The sequence below is a fragment of the Coffea eugenioides genome, chromosome 3 (assembly GCF_003713205.1).
Source record: "Coffea eugenioides isolate CCC68of chromosome 3, Ceug_1.0, whole genome shotgun sequence".
Taxonomy (NCBI): Eukaryota; Viridiplantae; Streptophyta; class Magnoliopsida; order Gentianales; family Rubiaceae; genus Coffea; species Coffea eugenioides.
Window position 1 is genome coordinate 43,420,032 of NC_040037.1, and position 18,250 is coordinate 43,438,281.

Consider the following 18,250-nt stretch of genomic DNA (forward strand, 5'->3'; position numbering starts at 1 on the left):
GTTTAGTACATAAGAGTTGTAGAATTAGAATGGTGCGGAACCTTCTAGAGGTTCCCACTTGCAACATAGAGTAAGAGAACTTTCTAGACAAGCAAATAGAGTAAGGAAACATTCTAAACTAGCAAGTTGGTAGAACTTTCCAGAATCATGTAAAGGATTCTTGGCTTACCTATAAATAGGCCAAGCCCTCTCATTTGTAAACCAACTTTGAAACTTTGGAACTTTTGAAAGCCTTAGTAATACAAAGCTCTCCAACGTTCTCTTTCTCTTCTCTTTTCATTTATGCTGTTAGGTTGAACTAGCAACCATTCACAGCTTAAGTCTTGGACGACGCTAGTGTCGCATAGTGCATTTGCTTATCGGACGATAGGCAGCCTGTGACAGTTGGTATCAGAGCTTATGCTTGATACCGTGGGTTTAAATGGCCACTGTATCGAACGCTCACACGCAATGGGAGGTTGAAAGAGAATATGTCCTGCAAGAACCAGAGAGGGTTACCAGAGGCAAGGCCCGTCGGGCCAAGTCCGTTGCTCAAGAGCCGTTGTCCGCATTTAAGAAGAGGCTAGCTCGGGTGGAGGTAACCGTTGCTAATCACCACGATTGTTGGCGTGAGCTCGATGAAACATGTGCAACCAGTGGTGAAAGAGTTGTGTGGGGACATGCAAGTCGCGCTAAATAAGGCCGTAGGTAGACTTCTCGAAAAGGACGAGACAATTAAACTCATAGTGGAATCCTTTCAAGAGGAGGTTGCCAAGCTCAAGGTAGAGCTTGATGCGTCTAGAGCACAGTTGGCCAAGTTCGGGAGTGCAACGGTCGGGAAGCCTTCATATGTTCATGAGGAGCTACAAAGCTTTCGCCTAGAGTTGGACGAATTAAGGACCACAGGGGCTGGTTTGTCTGCACCAAGGGTCGAGGTGCCATGACTGGATACTTACAGTGGAGTAAGAAACGCACGCGACATTGAAAACTTCCTTTATGGCTTGGAACGCTACTTTGATGCACTTGGCATCGTGGGGGATGCAGCCAAGTTATGAACAGCCCCATTATACTTAAAGGATTTGGCTTTAGTTTGGTGGAGGAGAAGGTGCGACGACATAAAGATAGGGTCCAATGCCGTCACTACCTGGAATGAGTTGAAGAGCGAATTGAAGAAACAATTTCAGCCAGTAGCCACAGAAGATAAAACTAGAGCCAAGTTTCATCCTTTACAACATAGGGATGGGCATATCCACGAGTACGTAAAGGAGTTCTTTGAACTCTTGTTGGAAATATCGGATATGTCGCCAAAGGATGCCTTCTTCATGTTTATGGATGGTCTACGACCGTGGGCCAAGCTTCAACTTCAAAGCCAGCACGTGAAGGACTTAACTGAAACAACGGCCGCAGCCGAGCAGCTGTACGAGATCCCATGGAGGGATAGCGGAAGGGACATAGGAAAGAGACTTGACCAAGGCTCAAGTGGGGGAGACCGGCACTTGAGCCCTGCAAAATTGCGCGAAGGGACCAAGACTCCTTTCGCACCAAATGAAACTAAACGGGCTCAAGGAAAGAAGGGCAAAACCGAGGATTTAAGTGCTACATATACCAAGATCCGTCACATTTTGCAAGAGATTGCCCAAATAGAAAGGTGCTGCATGCTATCATTCAAGAACACCAGCACGAGAAGGATTGGCGGAAGCTCGCGAGTGTGAGACTTAGCGTGGTCAAAGCCAAGGTGGACGACCAGGGACGACACCGAATGTACGTTGACACAAGGATTAATGGATGCAAAGTGAAGGCTTTGGTTGATACGAGTGCGGACGTCAACTACATGAGTGATGACAACGCACCGTCGTTGGGTCTAACATGGGAACCATGCAAGGGCTAGTTCAAAAGCGTCAATGGGAAGCGGATTTCATTGAACGGGATAGCAACTAGCATACCCGTCAAGTTAGAGCAATAGGAGGGGACAACAACCTTCACTATCGTTCTAATGGACGATTATACAGTAGTCTTCGGAATGAAGATCATAGACTATTTAAGGCCGATCATGGTGCCGTATGAAGACACCATGCCAATTACGCAAGGAGGGGAATCATGCATTGTGAATGTTTCTCGTGAGAACGAGGTAAGCCCGCAACAACTCAAGGGCAAAATTGTGAAGGGTCAAGGAACGTGTGAGGATAAGGTTGGGGTAGGGACTCCAACGCTTGAATCAGGTAGCATGGCCACGGAGTGCGAACCGGACGCACAGGGGAGGACACATAGGGTACCACAGTTTCATTGGTAGCAACATTTGCGAGCGTCTACGACCGTATACAAAAGAGGCAAGAAATCGATCCGCAAGCCCAAGCATTGAAAAAATTGGTGGCCAAGGGCCACCAAGTATTGACTTGACAAGAAATGGGTCTTTTCACAAAGAGCACGCCTTGTAAGTGCCATATTAGGGTAACGTGTGCCAGGACATCATACGGGAGTATCGGGCTGAGGAATCCGGACCTAAGTACGCACTCAATGCAATACAACTCGCTTCTTCTAGCCAAAGCAAGAAGAGGACATTAACATGCATATGATACGGGTCAAGTTTCGACGATTGCTGGGAGTGACGAAGCCATCAGGGATGATGCCTTGCTCAAGTGGGGGAGGATGACATGGGTTGCACCTGACCACGCGTGACTGTGCGCGTCCGTCCCAGGTTGGGCAAACATGCACTACTGTATATAAGAGGAACAGTAGAAAAATTAGAACTGTTAGTAGATTCACACTCCAAATTCCTCAAGTCAGGCGCCAGCCATGGAGGCTTGGCCAAGGCATGGAGATTTCTCTAATCATTGCTGGAAATGTGTAGCAAGACCTAGAGCTTTCCAAAACACTCTAGGTTGTTCAAGAGCTTTGTACATAAGAGTTGTAGGATTAGAACGATGCGAAGCCTTCTAGAGGTTCCCACTTGCAACATAGAGTAAGGGAATTTTCTAGACAAGCAAATAGAGTAAGGGAACATTCTAGATTAGCAAGTTGGTAGAACTTTCTAGAACCATGTAAAGGATTCTTGGCTTGCCTATAAATAGGCCAAATCCCCTCATTTGTAAACCAACTTTGGAACTTTTGAAAGCCTTAGTAATACAAAGCTCTGCAATGTTCTCTTTCTCTTCTCTTGAAAGCCTTTGGAGCTTTGGAATGTAATGCAACTTTGGAACTTTTGAAAGCCTTAGTAATACAAAGCTCTGCAATGTTCTCTTTCTCTTCTCTTTTTATTTACGCTTCCACATAAATTATGCGCAATAGGGCTTAGGCTGAACTAGCAACCATTCAGAGCTTAAGTCCTGGACGATGCTAGTGCTACATGGTGCGTTTGCTTATAGGACGATAGGTAGCCGTGACACTAGGAGCCCAAGCAACATGTCCCCAATCAAATACAAGGCATGTTCAACAAAAGAGGCAGATGTTGACCACAAATCCAGATACCTTGGGATGATGATGCTAACATTCCATCTACTAGTGATGCTTAGTCAATGAGACTTGTTAGAAATTACTCCAGTTTATACACTCCTATCCCCTCTTAGGATGTATCCGTTGGATATTACCTTTGCCAAATCATCTAGAGATGTCATACAATCATCATATGTTCCAGTATATGGGTATAGTGTTTGCGATCCATTTAGCACTCCTACAGAGGTAATCAAGTACAGACATTTGGTGTCCCGACTCCCTTTTCCCTATCGACAACTGGTGTACATATCGAAGACGATATTAATTTTAATTTCCTAACCAATTTGACTGAAAATTTGTTACCTGCTCCTTAGCTGCCCAAGGCTCACACAACTAGTCATGTTCATGCCAGTCTTATAGTCCCAAAATCATATTCACAGTATTGCTAAACTCTGGTTGTTATAGATTCGGATCACGATGACAGACTACCACCACTCTAGCTTGATCTCAGACTGAGGAGATCTTTTCAGCAACAAGCTCAATAGTACATGCCACATAGGAGAAGGCACTGGGGATGGAGCTATTTAATCACCCTGTGGGATAGAGGCAAGAGGCTTGAACATATGTGAAAGATAGTGATGTTTCACCACCACCAGGGGAACAATTACAATGAATCAATTTTATATAAATTTAGTTTATTACAACCAAAACATCTATATAATAGTACCTTTTGGGTAATTTGGTAGTTATAATAGATGATTACGAGTAGTACCAATTTACCGTTGCATATATGAAACGAGATATCAACCTTTAGATGATTTTAGGAGTTTGAATTATTGAATTATATGGCAAGAGTTTATTGAAATAGAATCATTGTTATGGTACTCAAAAGGGATGGTAAATTTTTTAAGTACATGCTTGTGTTTGGATTGCATTTTTCATGGATTTTTCGTTGGAAAATTACTGTAGCGATTTGATGTATGTGAGGTAAAAAGGTGATAGAAAAATGTGTTCACGGAAAACAAGATCATTTTTCGGTGGAAAATGGCTATCCAAACAAGCCCCTAGGTTTTTAAAAATAATTCCTTGTTTTGTCGCACATTTTAATTGGCAATATAGTTTTTATGGTATTTGGCTAGTGTAACGGTTTTTCTTTTTTTTTTTGAAAATGTTATTTGCAGTCCCATTTTTTCTTAATCATACTTTTACTGTCATTCTAATTTAAAAAGTATTTTTTATTCATTGTTAAAGTTGCTGCACAGCCCATGTGCGGCAACTCTGGCATTCTTTTTTTCAATCAGTGTGTTGCCGCACAACTTTCATGTGGCAAGTTGGCAATAGACACATCAAATTTTTTTAAGATAGTCCATCTGTTGCTGCATACTAGCTGTGCAGCAAAAAAAAGTTGCTATTTTAGTCCCTGCTGTGCAGCAGCACTATTGTATATATAAAAAAAAATTTCTTCTTGGTGCTGCACACTTGGTATGTTGCAACCATATATAGAGAAAAGGTGGAAAAATCCCTCATTTGAACAATGATTTTTCCTATTATTTTAAAAATTTTGCCTCTTTTTCGGGGCATTTTTTATATTGAGATCTAGATTTGGGATTAAAATTTAATATCAAAATTATGAGAGACAATTGGTGCAACCTTTCCTATGTGAATTTCTCAATTTGAACATAATGTACTTGTGACTTTCTCTAGTCAAAATATGTCAAAACAATGTTAGGGACAAAATGCATTTTATATTTGTAGGGACTAAAATATTTCATATTGTCCATTAAGAGCTAAAATTAAGCTAATATTTTATTTCTGTCTTCTAAACTAAGCTAATTCCCTCAATTACTAAAAGTGATCCATAAATTGAGCAATTAAAACTCCCTACCATGACAAAGTTATTGCCCTCAAGTATGATCAACAAACTCCTAACCACCGTGAGCGATGCATATGAATTGGTCAAGCATGTGTCTTAGCCAAATAGTAACCAAAGCAAACTAAGAAAGACATGCTTGGTTATTAGCCTCGTCAACATATGATGAAATCAACACAAGTGAGAAAGCCAAGTTATCAAAATTGTGCCAGATGTAGCAAAAAAGTTAAAGTTAGATTTTGGGTGCAGCTGCCCATCAAATCAATTGGGTTATGGAATATCCATTGATATTAAAAAATAGTAGGAAAATATTGGCATAGAAGTTTATGTAGACAAAAGACCAAGATTGGTGAAATATTTCCATATGTCCTATGGTCAATGGCATTGACAAGGAATGTACAGTTCTTTTTCATTAGTTGTTCAAAATGATCATGGCCGACTCAAAATGTTACCAATGGAAAACCACGAATGAAGAAATACAAATTTTAACAATTGATTCATGTTGATAAGATGGACAAAAGTTGACAACTAAGAAAATCAATGTTCTACTCAAGCACTTTTGTCAAAGATTATGGATGCATTAATAGAGTGCTTGGGACACCTATTGGTGTAATATTGGTAGGTTATAGATTGGTCAGCTAAAATTAACCAATGATGGATCTCATTTGTGATGTACTAATACTTTCCTTTCTTCTTCTTCGACCCCCGCCTCAACCTACCACCATCTCTGGTGCCGATAAGCAACAACCGACACCTCTCTCGACATCGATGTCTAGGACTTCTCCTCAGGAACTGGATATTAATAGCCACTACTAGCATGTGAATTGGTATGACTAAGGCATGGCAGGAGGTTAGCTGTTATAAGTGGGCCACTGACTAAGGTATTAGCCCACTGAACAAAGAAAAATGGGTTGATTAGCAATTGAGGGCTTTTTGATGACTCTATTCAATGTTGAAAATAAATTCAATCAAAACTTTTTGAATTTAACATGTTTTATAATAGAAATGTCTTACCACTTAATGTATATTAAGCATCGCTTAGTTTGTATACAAACTTTTAAGTAAAAATTTTCACTAAATTTTCTGAATTGACTACATACACTATAGCTCTCATGCATATAACGCACTCTCATACATGCTTTTGCACAAAATACATATTTATTCTTTTTTTTTTGTTCACACATGCAAATATATACTCTCCCACAAATACGCACACTTAAACACCATCTCTAAATTGTTTCATTATTTTCTATCTCTCTCAAATGCACACATACACATTTTTCTTTCTCTCTAAATACACAAATAAAGGCAATTTTTAAAGATAAAACTATAATATTTTTGCAATATTTCGATTCAACACTATAATTCAATTAGTTACCAAATAAACATAACTTAATCACCTCAATAGGCTAGGGAATCAACGTTTTACCTCCTTGTTTTAGTTGGAGAAGAAAAAGACAAAAAAGTACAAGGGAGGCAATATGGACCTTTAATACGCGACCTTAAGGGTGCGTATTCTGTAAACATGTGTGAAATTTGCATAGCTACTTGTTTTATTTTTTTTATATAACTTTTTATAGCTCAATTCCAGCAAGAATTTTGGCTGCAGCTGTAAAGAAGAGCATGGATAGTTGTAGAAGAATGTTTTGGGAATCTCAAAAAGCATTTTACATCAACTTTAACAACTCATTTGGAGCTCGAATTCATCTATGAATAGGAGGTTTGAAAACATATTTTCATACCTTTGGAAGGCTAGAAACACTACCAAAAATGTAGTCTTCACTAGTTTTTTTTTTAATTCATTAGTATAGTATAGCTAATGTAATTTATCCATCTTGTACTTGTAATTACATTTGGATGAAAATTGAGAAGCAAAGATGGAGAGTTGGGGCTCATGTGACAATGGTGATCTCTCTCCTATCACTTTTTCTTTTGCATTTGATTTCTTGTTTATTTGAAATACAAGTTTGGATTTTATCATGTGTTACTAAAATTTATTTGGAGCTAATGTGACAAGGGTGATCTCTTTCCTATCACTTTTTCTTTTGCATCTGATTTCTTGTTTATTTGAAATACAAGTTTGGATTTTATCATGTGTTACTAAAATTTATACCTACAGTTAAGGATGACCTTTCTATATTTTGTTAGTAATATTTAATTGGTTATTTGATGATATTATTTTGAGTAAGTTATTTAGCGCTTTTACTTGTCTAATCATAATTAATTGGCCATTAATTGTGATAATCTTAAGATGTTAAGTTTACAATGAGAATTGGGATTTGACACTAATTCAAGGAAGTGCTAAACCTTGAAAGTACACTCATGAGAGTAGATGTATATCTTTGTAGTTTTAGTATCTTGTTTCATGTAATTTCATAGAAAAAATAAATGCGTAATTAATTTCATAATCACGAGAGTAGGTATGGATTAGATACAAGTATATTTGATTCACTACGAGAGTAGCTTTCACATACATTAGAAAATTATACCATAACTGACCAAGATAATAACATTCAATTAACTAGTAATTTCATTTGTAAAAGTAGTAAGGAATCCCATAACCCTAAGAGTTTTGTATTGTTATTTTTATTACTTTTATTTCATGTTTGTAGTATAAATTTAATCTCTTGCATTTGTGGTAGTCTAACTAATAAAAGAGTTTGAAAATTATCGGTAATTAACAATCTTCCCTATGGGATTGATATCTAATATCCCTATACTCGATAAACGATCTGCATACTTGCAGAAAATAGGATATTTGGGTTTTATTAAAACTTGATGCATGATAGAACGTCGTCACAGCTCATAAACATGAAGTGAGCGAGATGAGATGAGAGAAAAATCAGAGTTTTGTAGAGATGGAGAGCCGAAAGTAGGAGGGGACAATGGGCCAAGCATGATGGATTTCGAATTACCAGGTTCTTGGAAGTGTTCGAAATCCCCAATTTTAGGCGGTTGAAATCCACTCTAGAATCCTCAGGATTTGAAATCCAACCCCATTAAAATTTACCCAAACAATGGAATGGATTTGGATAAGGATTTGACATCCCACCTGATGCGACTGCCAAAAACCAGATCCGAGCTGAATTGTAGTGAGCCGAGCTGTCCGGGCGTGGCCGACCGGAGGGCGGATCAAGCTGAGGGTCCTGAAAAAAGAGAACGGAGATGGGACTGTAGTCCCCGGAATAGCTCCGACGGCCAAGTCAGTAGAGCTTCAGAATAGGGTAGTAGTAGAGAATACTTATGTGTGCGTACCTTACGTAGTCTTGATAATGTAGTATATATAGGACCAGGTGAGTTGTAGTTTCCTTATGGGAGTTAAAGTCCCCTTAGGGTTCGGGGTCTTCCTAGGATTTTATGCGACGGCCCCTAAATGTTCGGAGACGGCGGCCCATCAACCCCACCACAAGAGGCCACTGACACGGCCGAGCTGGCTCCCTCATGCCGAGCTGGCCCGTGCCAGCCTCGAGGTATCTACCGCCGACCTGCTGCGTGCAGTCTGCCGATCTGACATGTGTCATACGTGGATTTGCCCCACTACACTAGCCCCCCTTGAGTCTAGAGTCACCGAGGGGTCGCGTAAGTCTGGACCAAATTCCAAAGCGTCAGGTCAGCCTGGGTGGGACCCACGATCCCACGACCGTGCACCTTGTTCGGGTAACCGCCACGTATACTGTCATAACCGTCACTTCAAGGGTCACGTCCTCCCATGATGACGGTTGTCAGTTCAAGCGTTTTTTCAAGATAACCGTCCTTCAGTAATAAATTCAAATTCCCAACTCGGGACTCTTCGGCTTCCCGCCCTGGAGGCCTATAAATAGGCCCTACCAAACGTCACTTTCACGCTTACCTTCTCATTCTCTTCCTCCACAAATTTCATCAGCTCGCTCCTTGCCTAGAGAGTTCCTCCAAGAGTAGCGCCTTCCCTCTAAGCACATATCAGCTCCTTAACCACTAGTAAGTCTTCTTTTTCCTTTTATGTCTTCTTCATCCACACACTCAGATATCACTAGCTCGGCACCTAGGCGTAGAGTAGCCCGACCTGCACCCATAGAGATAATCTCCTCTTCCACTAGTTCTTCCTCTTCCAACTCGTCTGAATACCTTCCTTCCCCCATACACACTCCCGCTTTAGATATGGACCAATCCGACCAGCCTGTCCGGCCTGACGCTGGAGTTGCTGACCCAGGGATTCCCCTAGAGGTAGCTCCAACTCGGACTAGGGTGGGACCCCCCAGGGGGCCGGATATCGATTTCGGGGAAGTCGAGATTATCCCCCCTCTGCTAGATCAGGGGAATGTTGACGAGCTGGTAGGGAGGTATGACATCCCCCCCAGTTCGAGGCTAGGGCCGCCCGACCAGGGGAGTATGCTTGCCGACCTCCTTCTGAGTTTGTGACCATCTACAGGGATCAGCTCATAGTTGGTCTCCGTCTTCCCATTCCCCAATTCCTTTACCAAATTCTGACTTTTTGGGGGATTCGAATTACCCAGCTCGTTCCAAATGCCATCAGATCGATCCTCGGCTTCTTTATTATGTGCCGAGTCCTCGAAATTCCCTATTCCTTGGACCTTTTCAGGTCATTTTTCCAAATGAAGGTGAGCGGACCAGTTCACGGCTGGTTTTACTTTGCTCGCAGGAGCGGGGGAGAGCTCCCAACCCGCGAGCTGTTCACGCACACCCCTTCTTCCATTAAGGGCTGGAAAGCTCAGTTTTTCTACGTGAAGAACACGGGCTTTCCTCTCTTGACCTGGAGGGAGGAGACCCAAGTATCCGATCCCATTCCTTCACCTCTTCCCGCGGCCGAGCTAGATCGCCTGGTCAGCTCGGACGCCCGATTATCGGTGAAGGAGTTTAGCAATGCCCAGCTCCGGTCGGCGGGGCTGATTCGAGCAGAGGTGAACGACCCTGCGCCTGACCTCCGACCCCTCACCCCCGAGGAGCTAACAGCTTGTAATCCCTTTGATCTTCTTTTTCTTCCTCTTCTTTCTTTTTCTTTTTCCTTGCCGCACGAACTGACTTCTTTCTTTGTTCTCAGTGAAGAGGTTCTCCCAGCTATTGAGCATAGAAGGGACAGGCAGCTCGCGCACACCTACTACGGTGCCCTCCTCTGCTCCTGGCGACGTGGCTCCTCCCCCACCAGAGCCTATTCCTCAGACTGCAGCCCAGTCTGCCCCAGTGGAGGAACCCAAAAAGAAGAGAAGAAAGACGACCACCAAGAAAGCCAGGACCGAGGTGGCTTCCTCCGAGGTCCCAACACCACAAACATCTCCTGCTGATGCTTCCGCCGAGCACTATGGGGTCAACTCGGCCGAGCTGCAGGCCACATCAGAGTCGCCTCCTTCTATGTGGCGAGCGAGGAATATAATTCCCCTCAAACCCCCCACCGAGCTGAGCCCACACCCCCACCCCCTCCATTTCTGCCCGAAGTGGGGGCTGTCAATGAACAACCGAGCTCAGTTTCCAGAGGCTGCTCGAGAACTCGTCAAGGGTTCGGTGCTCCCTCGCGATCACCATTTCATACAACTCGCCTCTAATTCTGAGCTGTTAGAGCACTACTACTTGAGCGCAGCTCAGGTAATTCCTCCACCATTCAATCTCTTAGTAAAGTTTCTTTAATATGTAGGCCCTCACTGGTTTGGTCTTGCAGCTCAACGTCGCAGGTGTCGAGCTGGCTCAGCGGTACGAGAACATAGGGGAAAATCTCTCCCAAGCTGATGCTGCCAAGAGTAGGCTGGCCAGTCAGCTCGAAGCAGCAGAGGCGGAGCTGGAAGCCACGAAGAAACAGCTCGCCGACTCTCAGGCCTTCTCTGAACTGGAGAAGAAGAAGATCGCCGAACTGACCGCACAGCTGGAGGCCGAGCAGAAGAAGTCGGCCGAACTAATAGAGACAGCGAGGACGGAAGGACGCCAGCTGGGCGTCCAAGAGTTTAAGAAGTCTGACGCCTTCATGAACGACCTGGCTATCCTGAATGGTCCCGTCCTGCAGCTTGGCTATACCAAAGCCATGGCAGATGTTCAGTCCCTGAACCTGCCGGGCTTTGACCTCGGCAGATGGCCGGACTACAATCCTCAGGCCGTCCATCAAATTGACAGGCTTGTCGCGGGCTACTCCCATGGGCGCGACCTGGCTGCCTTGGTTGCCGACCCAACTCTTCCCGCGACCTCTCCCGAGCCCGAGCAAGAGCAACAAGGGGAGAACTAAAAAGATAGTACTTTGGATAGGTTGATTAGGCTAGAGCAGGACCCGAGCTGGCCAGCTCGTTTTTGTATGGCCCCCCTTATGTATGTCCCTTTGAAATGGAATAGATAGCCTCCTTTCTTATCCAACACTTGTAAAAATTCTCAATTACTCAAAATCTTTGAATACATTATAATCCTCCGTACTGAACTAATGAAGTGAAGATCGGACCTGTCCAGCTGACTACTTCAGCTCGGGCAGGCTACTAAAGAAAAGGCCTCAAAATTGAGTTGTGCCAACCCAGGCCGAGCTAAATAAAGTGAACTAATAAAGTGAGCTAATAACATAGAACAGACCTGTCCAGCTGACCACTTCAGCTCGGGCAGGATACTAAAGAAAAAGCATTAGATTTTGAGTTGTGCCAGGTACGCGGGACTTCGCTTCCATCCAGGCGAGCTAGCTTACAATAACCTGCCCGGTGAGCTTCTTTTACCACGTAGGGACCTTCCCAGTTTGGGTCTAACTTACCCGTGCCCACAGCTCGGCTAACGGAGTTCTTGCGTAACACCAGGTTTCCTGGCTTGAAGGAAAGGTGCCTTACCCTAACATTGTAGTAGCGTGCGACCTGGCCCTTATACTTAGCCATTCGTATAGCCGCCTCTTCCCTTCGGTGTTCGATCAGGTCCAAGTTAAGCTGGATCTCCTCCTCATTATCTTGAGCCACAAAGTGTTGCACCCTACCTGAGGGTACTCCGACCTCTGCTGGAATCACTGCTTCGGCCCCATATGTCAGGACAAAGGGGGTCTCTTGGGTGGCCGTCCGAGGTGTTGTCCGGTAGGCCCATAGTATGGTGGGTAGCTCCTCCAGCCAATTAGTTCGGGCAGACTCTAATCTTGTCCTCAGGCCGTGCAGGATGGTTCTGTTAACATTCTCGACCTGCCCATTGGCTTGAGGATGCCCCAGTGAGGTGAAGTGCTGCTGGATGCCGAGCTCGGTGCACCATTCCCGGAGAGATTGATCAGCGAACTGTCTGCCGTTGTCCGAGACGAGAGCCCTCGGTATGCCGAATCGGCAGACTATGCTTTTCCAAAGGAATTTCTGGATCGACCTGCTGCTTATCGTGTTGAGGGGCTCGGCCTCTATCCACTTGGTGAAGTAATCAATGGCTATCACCAAGTGCTCACAGCCACCTAGAGCTCGGGGAAACGGCCCCAACAGGTCAATCCCCCACTGGAAGAATGGCCACGGGCTGCTGAGAGGAATCATTTCCTGAGTGGGGGTGTGATGGATTGGGGCATGTAGCTGGCAAGACCTACACCTGGCTACCAGCTCGGCTGAATCCCTAAAGATGGTGGGCCAATAGTACCCAGCCAACATTCCCTTCTTGGCCAATACTCTCGGGCCGACATGGTTGCCGCAGATGCCTTCATGCAGCTCTCGTAAAACATAGCTACCTTCCTCAGGCGTTACGCACCTCAACCAAGGCTGCAAGTAAGATTTCCTGTACAAAACTCCATGTGTGAGTGCGTACTTCTGCGACTTGATGAGGATTTTGCGGGCCTCTGTCCTGTTCGACGGAAGCTCCCCACGAACCAGATACTGAATGATAGGCTCCATCCAAGAGCTCACTACCTGAATGACTGCAGCGCTTACCTGTTCATAGGCCCGACTTCTGACGACCTCCACCAGTATTCCCCGACCTGAGAAGCCAGTTGAGGTGGAGGCTAGCTTAGATAGGGCGTCGGCTCTCTTGTTCTGGCTCCGCGGAATCTGCTCGAGCGCGAACTGCTCGAACTGACCCCTCAGTTCACACGTTTTGGCCACGTACTTTCTTAGTGACCCTTCTTTGACCTCGTAGCTTCCCCCTACTTGGTTCACTATCAGCTGCGAGTCGCTATAAATTTTTATTAATCTAGCCCCTAACTTCCGGGCCATCTCCATCCCTGCGATCAGAGCCTCGTACTCTGATTCATTGTTAGAAGCTCTAAAATCGAACCTCAGAGCGTAGGGCAGCTCCTCCCCAGTAGGGCTAATGAGAAGGAGCCCGGCACCACATCCTTCCTTACTTGACGCACCGTCCACGTACAACGTCCAAGTGGGATCAGCTCGTCCCGCAGCCTCCGTAACCTTCTCGGCCTGGGCCGTATCTCTGGCCAACTCAACTTTGACTGCCTTTCCAGAATGCTTGGCCTCGGCAGCGTTTAATGCCTGTCCCACCTCTGCTGCCTCTCCGGTCTGTCCGACCTTGGCAGTTCCTTGGGTCTGTTTGGCCTCAGCCGCCTCTCCGGCCTGTCCGCCCTCGGCAGCTTCTTTGGCCTGCTTGGCCTCAGCTGCCTCTTCGGACGGTCCGACCTCTGCTACCTGGATGACCTGGGTGACCTCGGCAGCATCTCCGGTCTGTAAGACCTCTGCTGCGTCTCTGGTCTGGGTGGCCTTGATAGTTTTTGAGGTCTGTAAGGTTTTGGCTGCTTGTCCGGTGTGCGCATCTTTAGCATCTTCTCCATCCTTCCTGGCCTGTATGTTCCTGGCCTGATCGACCTCCGCTTCGGGCGATCCAAAAGAAACGCCATTCGCTATGAAGTCTGCCAATGCTTGGGCTTTGATGGCCGTCCTGGGCTGATATCCCAGGTCGTACTCCGACAATTCCACAGCCCACTTCACCATTCGACCCGAGGACTCGGGTTTGGAAAGGATCTGTTTCAGGGGCTGGTCCGTCATGACCACTACGGGGTGAGCTTGGAAGTACGTCCGGAGCTTCCGAGCTGCATGTACTAATGCCAAAACATATCGTTCTACCGCCGATTACCTTGCCTCGGCCCCCTGCAGAGCGCGGCTGACATAATACGCGGGTTTCTGCACTTTGTTTTCCTCTCGCACCAGCACTGCACTAATGGCCCCTTCTCCCGCAGCTAAGTAGATGAACAAGGTCTCCCCCAGCTCGGGAGAGGTCAGGGCTGGCAATCGAGCGAGGTGGGCCTTCAGTTCATCGAACGCCCTCTGGCACTCCGGGCTCCACTCGAACTGCCGACCTCCTTTCAAGGCCTTGAAGAAAGGCGACCCCCGAACTGCTGATTTGGACAGGAACCTGTTCAAGGCTGCCATCCTCCCTGTCAGACGTTGCACCTCCTTGATATTCCGGGGTGGAGCCATGTCCATGATGGCCTTGATCTTGTCCGGATTAGCTCTTACCCCTTCTTTGGAAATCATGTAACCCAGGAATTTTCCCGACCTGACCCCGAAAGTACACTTCTTTGGGTTTAGCCGCATTCGTGAGTTCCGAAGAACCTCGAAAATTTCTCTCAGGTCGGAGATGAACTGCTCCTGGGTTCGACTTTTCACTAACATATCGTCCACATAGACCTCCAGGTTTCGGCCGATCTAATTTTTGAACAGCTTGCTTACCAACCTCTGATACGTCGCGCCCGCATTCTTTAGCCCGAATGGCATGGTGACGTAACAATATGTTCCGTCCTCGGTGATAAACGAGGTCTTCTCCTGATCCTCCTCATCCAGGGCTATTTGATGGTACCCCTTGAAGGCGTCCAAGAAACAGAAGATCTCATAGCCAGCTGTTGAGTCCACGAGCTGGTCAATCCGTGGGAGTGGGTAACAGTCCTTCGGGCAAGCCTTATTTAAGTCAGTGAAATCCACACACATCTTCCAAACTTTCTCCTCCTTCTTGACCAGCACCGGGTTGGCTAGCCAGGTCGGATAGTAGACTTCCTTAACGATCTTAGCCTCCAGCAACTTACCCACCTCGTTCTTGACGACCTCCTTTCGCTCAGGAGCGAAGTTCCTCTTCTTCTGCTTCACAGGTCGGACGTTGGGGTCCACATGTAGCCTATGGACTGCCAGCTCGGTGGGGATTCCTGGCAGGTCATCAGCACTCCAAGCAAAAATCTCAGCGTATTCCTCCAAGAGAGATTCCAAAGAACTCCTGATCAGCTCGCCTAGGCCGGTGCCGACCCTCACTGTGCGCTCAGGTCGGTCGGGCTGGACGGGCAGCTCGGCTAACCCCTCGTTTGTCTCCAATCTTTCCCCTTTCTCCATGGGCTCCCAGGACTCTAAACAAACTGTCTGAGCTATCAATTTCTCTTTGCCCTTGAGGGTGGCAATATAACACGCCCTTGCCTCCTCCGGATCTCCCAGCACCTCAGCCACCCCAGCAGGAGTAGGAAACTTCATACTGAGGTACAAGGTGGAGCAAATAGCTCGGAGGGCATTCAGTGTGGGCCGCCCCAGAATCATATTGTAGGACGACGGCTCCTTAACCACCGCGAAGTTTACCGGGACCGTTCGGCAGTTCGGGGACACCCCCACCGTAACCATGAGAGTGATCATTCCTTCCGGCCTCACGGGAGGACCTGCAAAACCGATCAACGGAGTTCGAACCGGTACGAGCTGTCTATCCTCCAGCTGTAGCTCCTTAAAGGTCTTGTAATACAGCACGTCTATGGCACTTCCTTTGTCTATGTATACATTCTTCACCTTGAAATTACAGGTGATGACTTCTATCACAATGGCTCCATGGTTATTAGAGGCCAGAGGGACTTCGTCTTCAGGTCCATAGATTATTTCCTCATACATCTTCAATCGCTTGGCCGAGCTCTCCCCCGTGGAAGGGGGGCGATCTGTGCCGCCGAGCTGTATGGCTTATCCCCGCCAGCAGGTTCCTCCGGAATAGTGTTAATCACCCCCGCCAATTCTGTGTTTTCCTGCTCGGGGAGTCCGGCCACGAGGCTCCTGAGTCGGTCCCGGAGGTAGCCCGGACGTTTTCGACTTTGGGTCTTCTTCGTTGTCTGCGTCAGATCGTTCCCTCTCGTATGAACTGGCCAGATGGCCTCGTTTGATCAGTTTTCAAATGTCTTTCTTGGAGGTGACGGCAGTTTCCTCTGTATCGTGCCCCACATCTCGAGATAAGCGCAAATAACAGACTTGGTTCCGTCTGCCTTTTGTCCCCGGCCAAAGACCGAGGAAGGGTGGGAGAGCCCCTCTGTTCCTTGACTGCGAGCACTCGAGCTCGGTCCGTGAGGCTAGTCCAGGACTTGTTCTCCTCCCATTGGGCGGCTCCTTGGGGAGGCGGTCATAAGCGCTCTTCCTTCCCTGGCCACGGCCGTGCATCCACCTGGTCGGCGCCCCTCCTGCGCTTGTCATCCAATCATCTTCTCTTGTGCACTCTTTTAAGGCGATTGGCTTCCTCCGCGTTGGCCTTCTCATGGGCTCGGTCTAGGCATTGCCGAACCTGACTTGGGGGTCTCTCCACCACTCGCGTGTAAAGCTTTTGCTTGCGCAGCCCATTGATTGAAGGCGTCATGACCACCTTGTCGTCGCGATCTCGAACCTGAAGGGATCGTTATTGCAAGCGCACCATGGTACTCGCGCAAGGACTCCTCTGGCTTCTTGTTGGATAGTCATGAGGTGAGCGGTGTTTTAGAGTAAGCTCGTGCATTGAAGAGGAGAAACGAACTGCGCTGAGAACAGTCGTGCCGAGCTGGGTAAAAGACCGGACGACCTGGGGGAAGTCCCTGGAACCACTGCCGCGGCCCTTCCCTCTAGGAACATCAGGCAGGTCTTGCACCTGACCGCATCCGCCGGGGACCCGTTGTAGGCCGCATCTGCGTCATGAACACGACAGGTGGTCTTCCGGGATCGTAGTTGCGTCGCTAAGATTTCATGTTTGCGAATTTTTGAACTTTGTGCGGCAGTTGGTAGTCCTCAAATCGACCTGTGAAGGCGGGAAGCAATGTGCCTGGTCCGCCTCAGTCCAAGCAGTAGCGTCAGCTCGGTCCTGCCACCTGTTGTCGCTCCTTCAGGGGGGAGAGCCCTCCGGACGGGCTCCTGGTGTTTCAGTTCGGCGATGTTTCTTGTGCGATGTTCTACGACCTCGACCTGCTCACGCGTGAGTTCCCGCACGCCCGCTTGGCCCCGGGCTCGGGACTCCCGGTTCGGGACTCTGACAGGTCGGCTTCCTGGACCTTAGGTTCTTTATTCAGACGACCCTCCGACTGCCCTTTGAGGTAGTTCATGATAGCCTCAAAGGTGGGCAGGTTTTCCGCCACCGTCTGAACCAGCTGTTCAGGTGGGATTCGTGAGGGCCCCGCCCCTCCTTCTCCAGGTGTTGGACCTCGAGAGGAGTTTTGGGGGCCACTTCGCTCGGTCCCCTTGGATCCGCCAGCGTTCCTCTGCGACCTAGTCTTCGGCATGTTTTTCGCGAAAAAAGAGAATACGTTTTCCCACAGACGGCGCCAATTGTTGCGACTGCCAAAAACCAGATCCGAGCTGAACTGTAGTGAGCCGAGCTGTCCGGGCGTGGCCGACCGGAGGGCGGATCAAGCTGAGGGTCCTGAAAAGAGAGAACGGAGACGGGACTGTAGTCCCCGGAATAGCTCCGACGGCCAAGTCAGTAGAGCTTCAGAATAGGGTAGTAGTAGAGAATACTTATGTGTGCGTACCTTACGTAGTCTTGATAATGTAGTATATATAAGACCAGCTGAGTTTCAGTTTCCTTATGGGAGTCAAAGTCCCCTTAGGGTTCGGGGTCTTCCTAGGGTTTTATGCGGCGGCCCCTAAATGTTCGGAGACGGCGGCCCATCAAGCCCACCACAAGAGGGCACTGACACGGCCGAGCTGGCTCCCTCATGCCGAGCTGGCCCGTGCCAGCCTCGAGGTATCTACCGCCGACCTGCTGCGTGCAGTCTGCCGATCTGACACGTGTCATACGTGGATTTGCCCCACTACACCACCCATCCGAAAGCAACATCGGGGAACTTTTTTGGGAGTCCTTGAAATT

The 18,250-nt window shown here is 47.2% G+C and overlaps 2 protein-coding genes across 2 annotated transcripts; both read right to left on the bottom strand.

Annotated features, from left to right (window-relative positions):
* Positions 1–11,832: 11,832 nt before the first annotated feature.
* Positions 11,833–14,178, bottom strand: LOC113766692. Its single transcript, XM_027310857.1, has one exon. It carries the CDS (start codon positions 14,176–14,178, stop codon positions 11,833–11,835), a length of 2,346 nt encoding a protein of 781 aa, XP_027166658.1.
* Positions 14,179–14,838: 660 nt separating this feature from the next.
* On the bottom strand, positions 14,839–16,047 carry LOC113766693. The gene has a single exon (XM_027310858.1). It carries the CDS (start codon positions 16,045–16,047, stop codon positions 14,839–14,841), a length of 1,209 nt encoding a protein of 402 aa, XP_027166659.1.
* Positions 16,048–18,250: the final 2,203 nt, after the last annotated feature.

Bases quoted from the DNA above. Each gene is read 5' to 3' on its own strand.
- LOC113766692 (XM_027310857.1), bottom strand. From the start codon at position 14,178: ATGACGGACCAGCCCCTGAAACAGATCCTTTCCAAACCCGAGTCCTCG.
- LOC113766693 (XM_027310858.1), bottom strand. From the start codon at position 16,047: ATGTATGAGGAAATAATCTATGGACCTGAAGACGAAGTCCCTCTGGCC.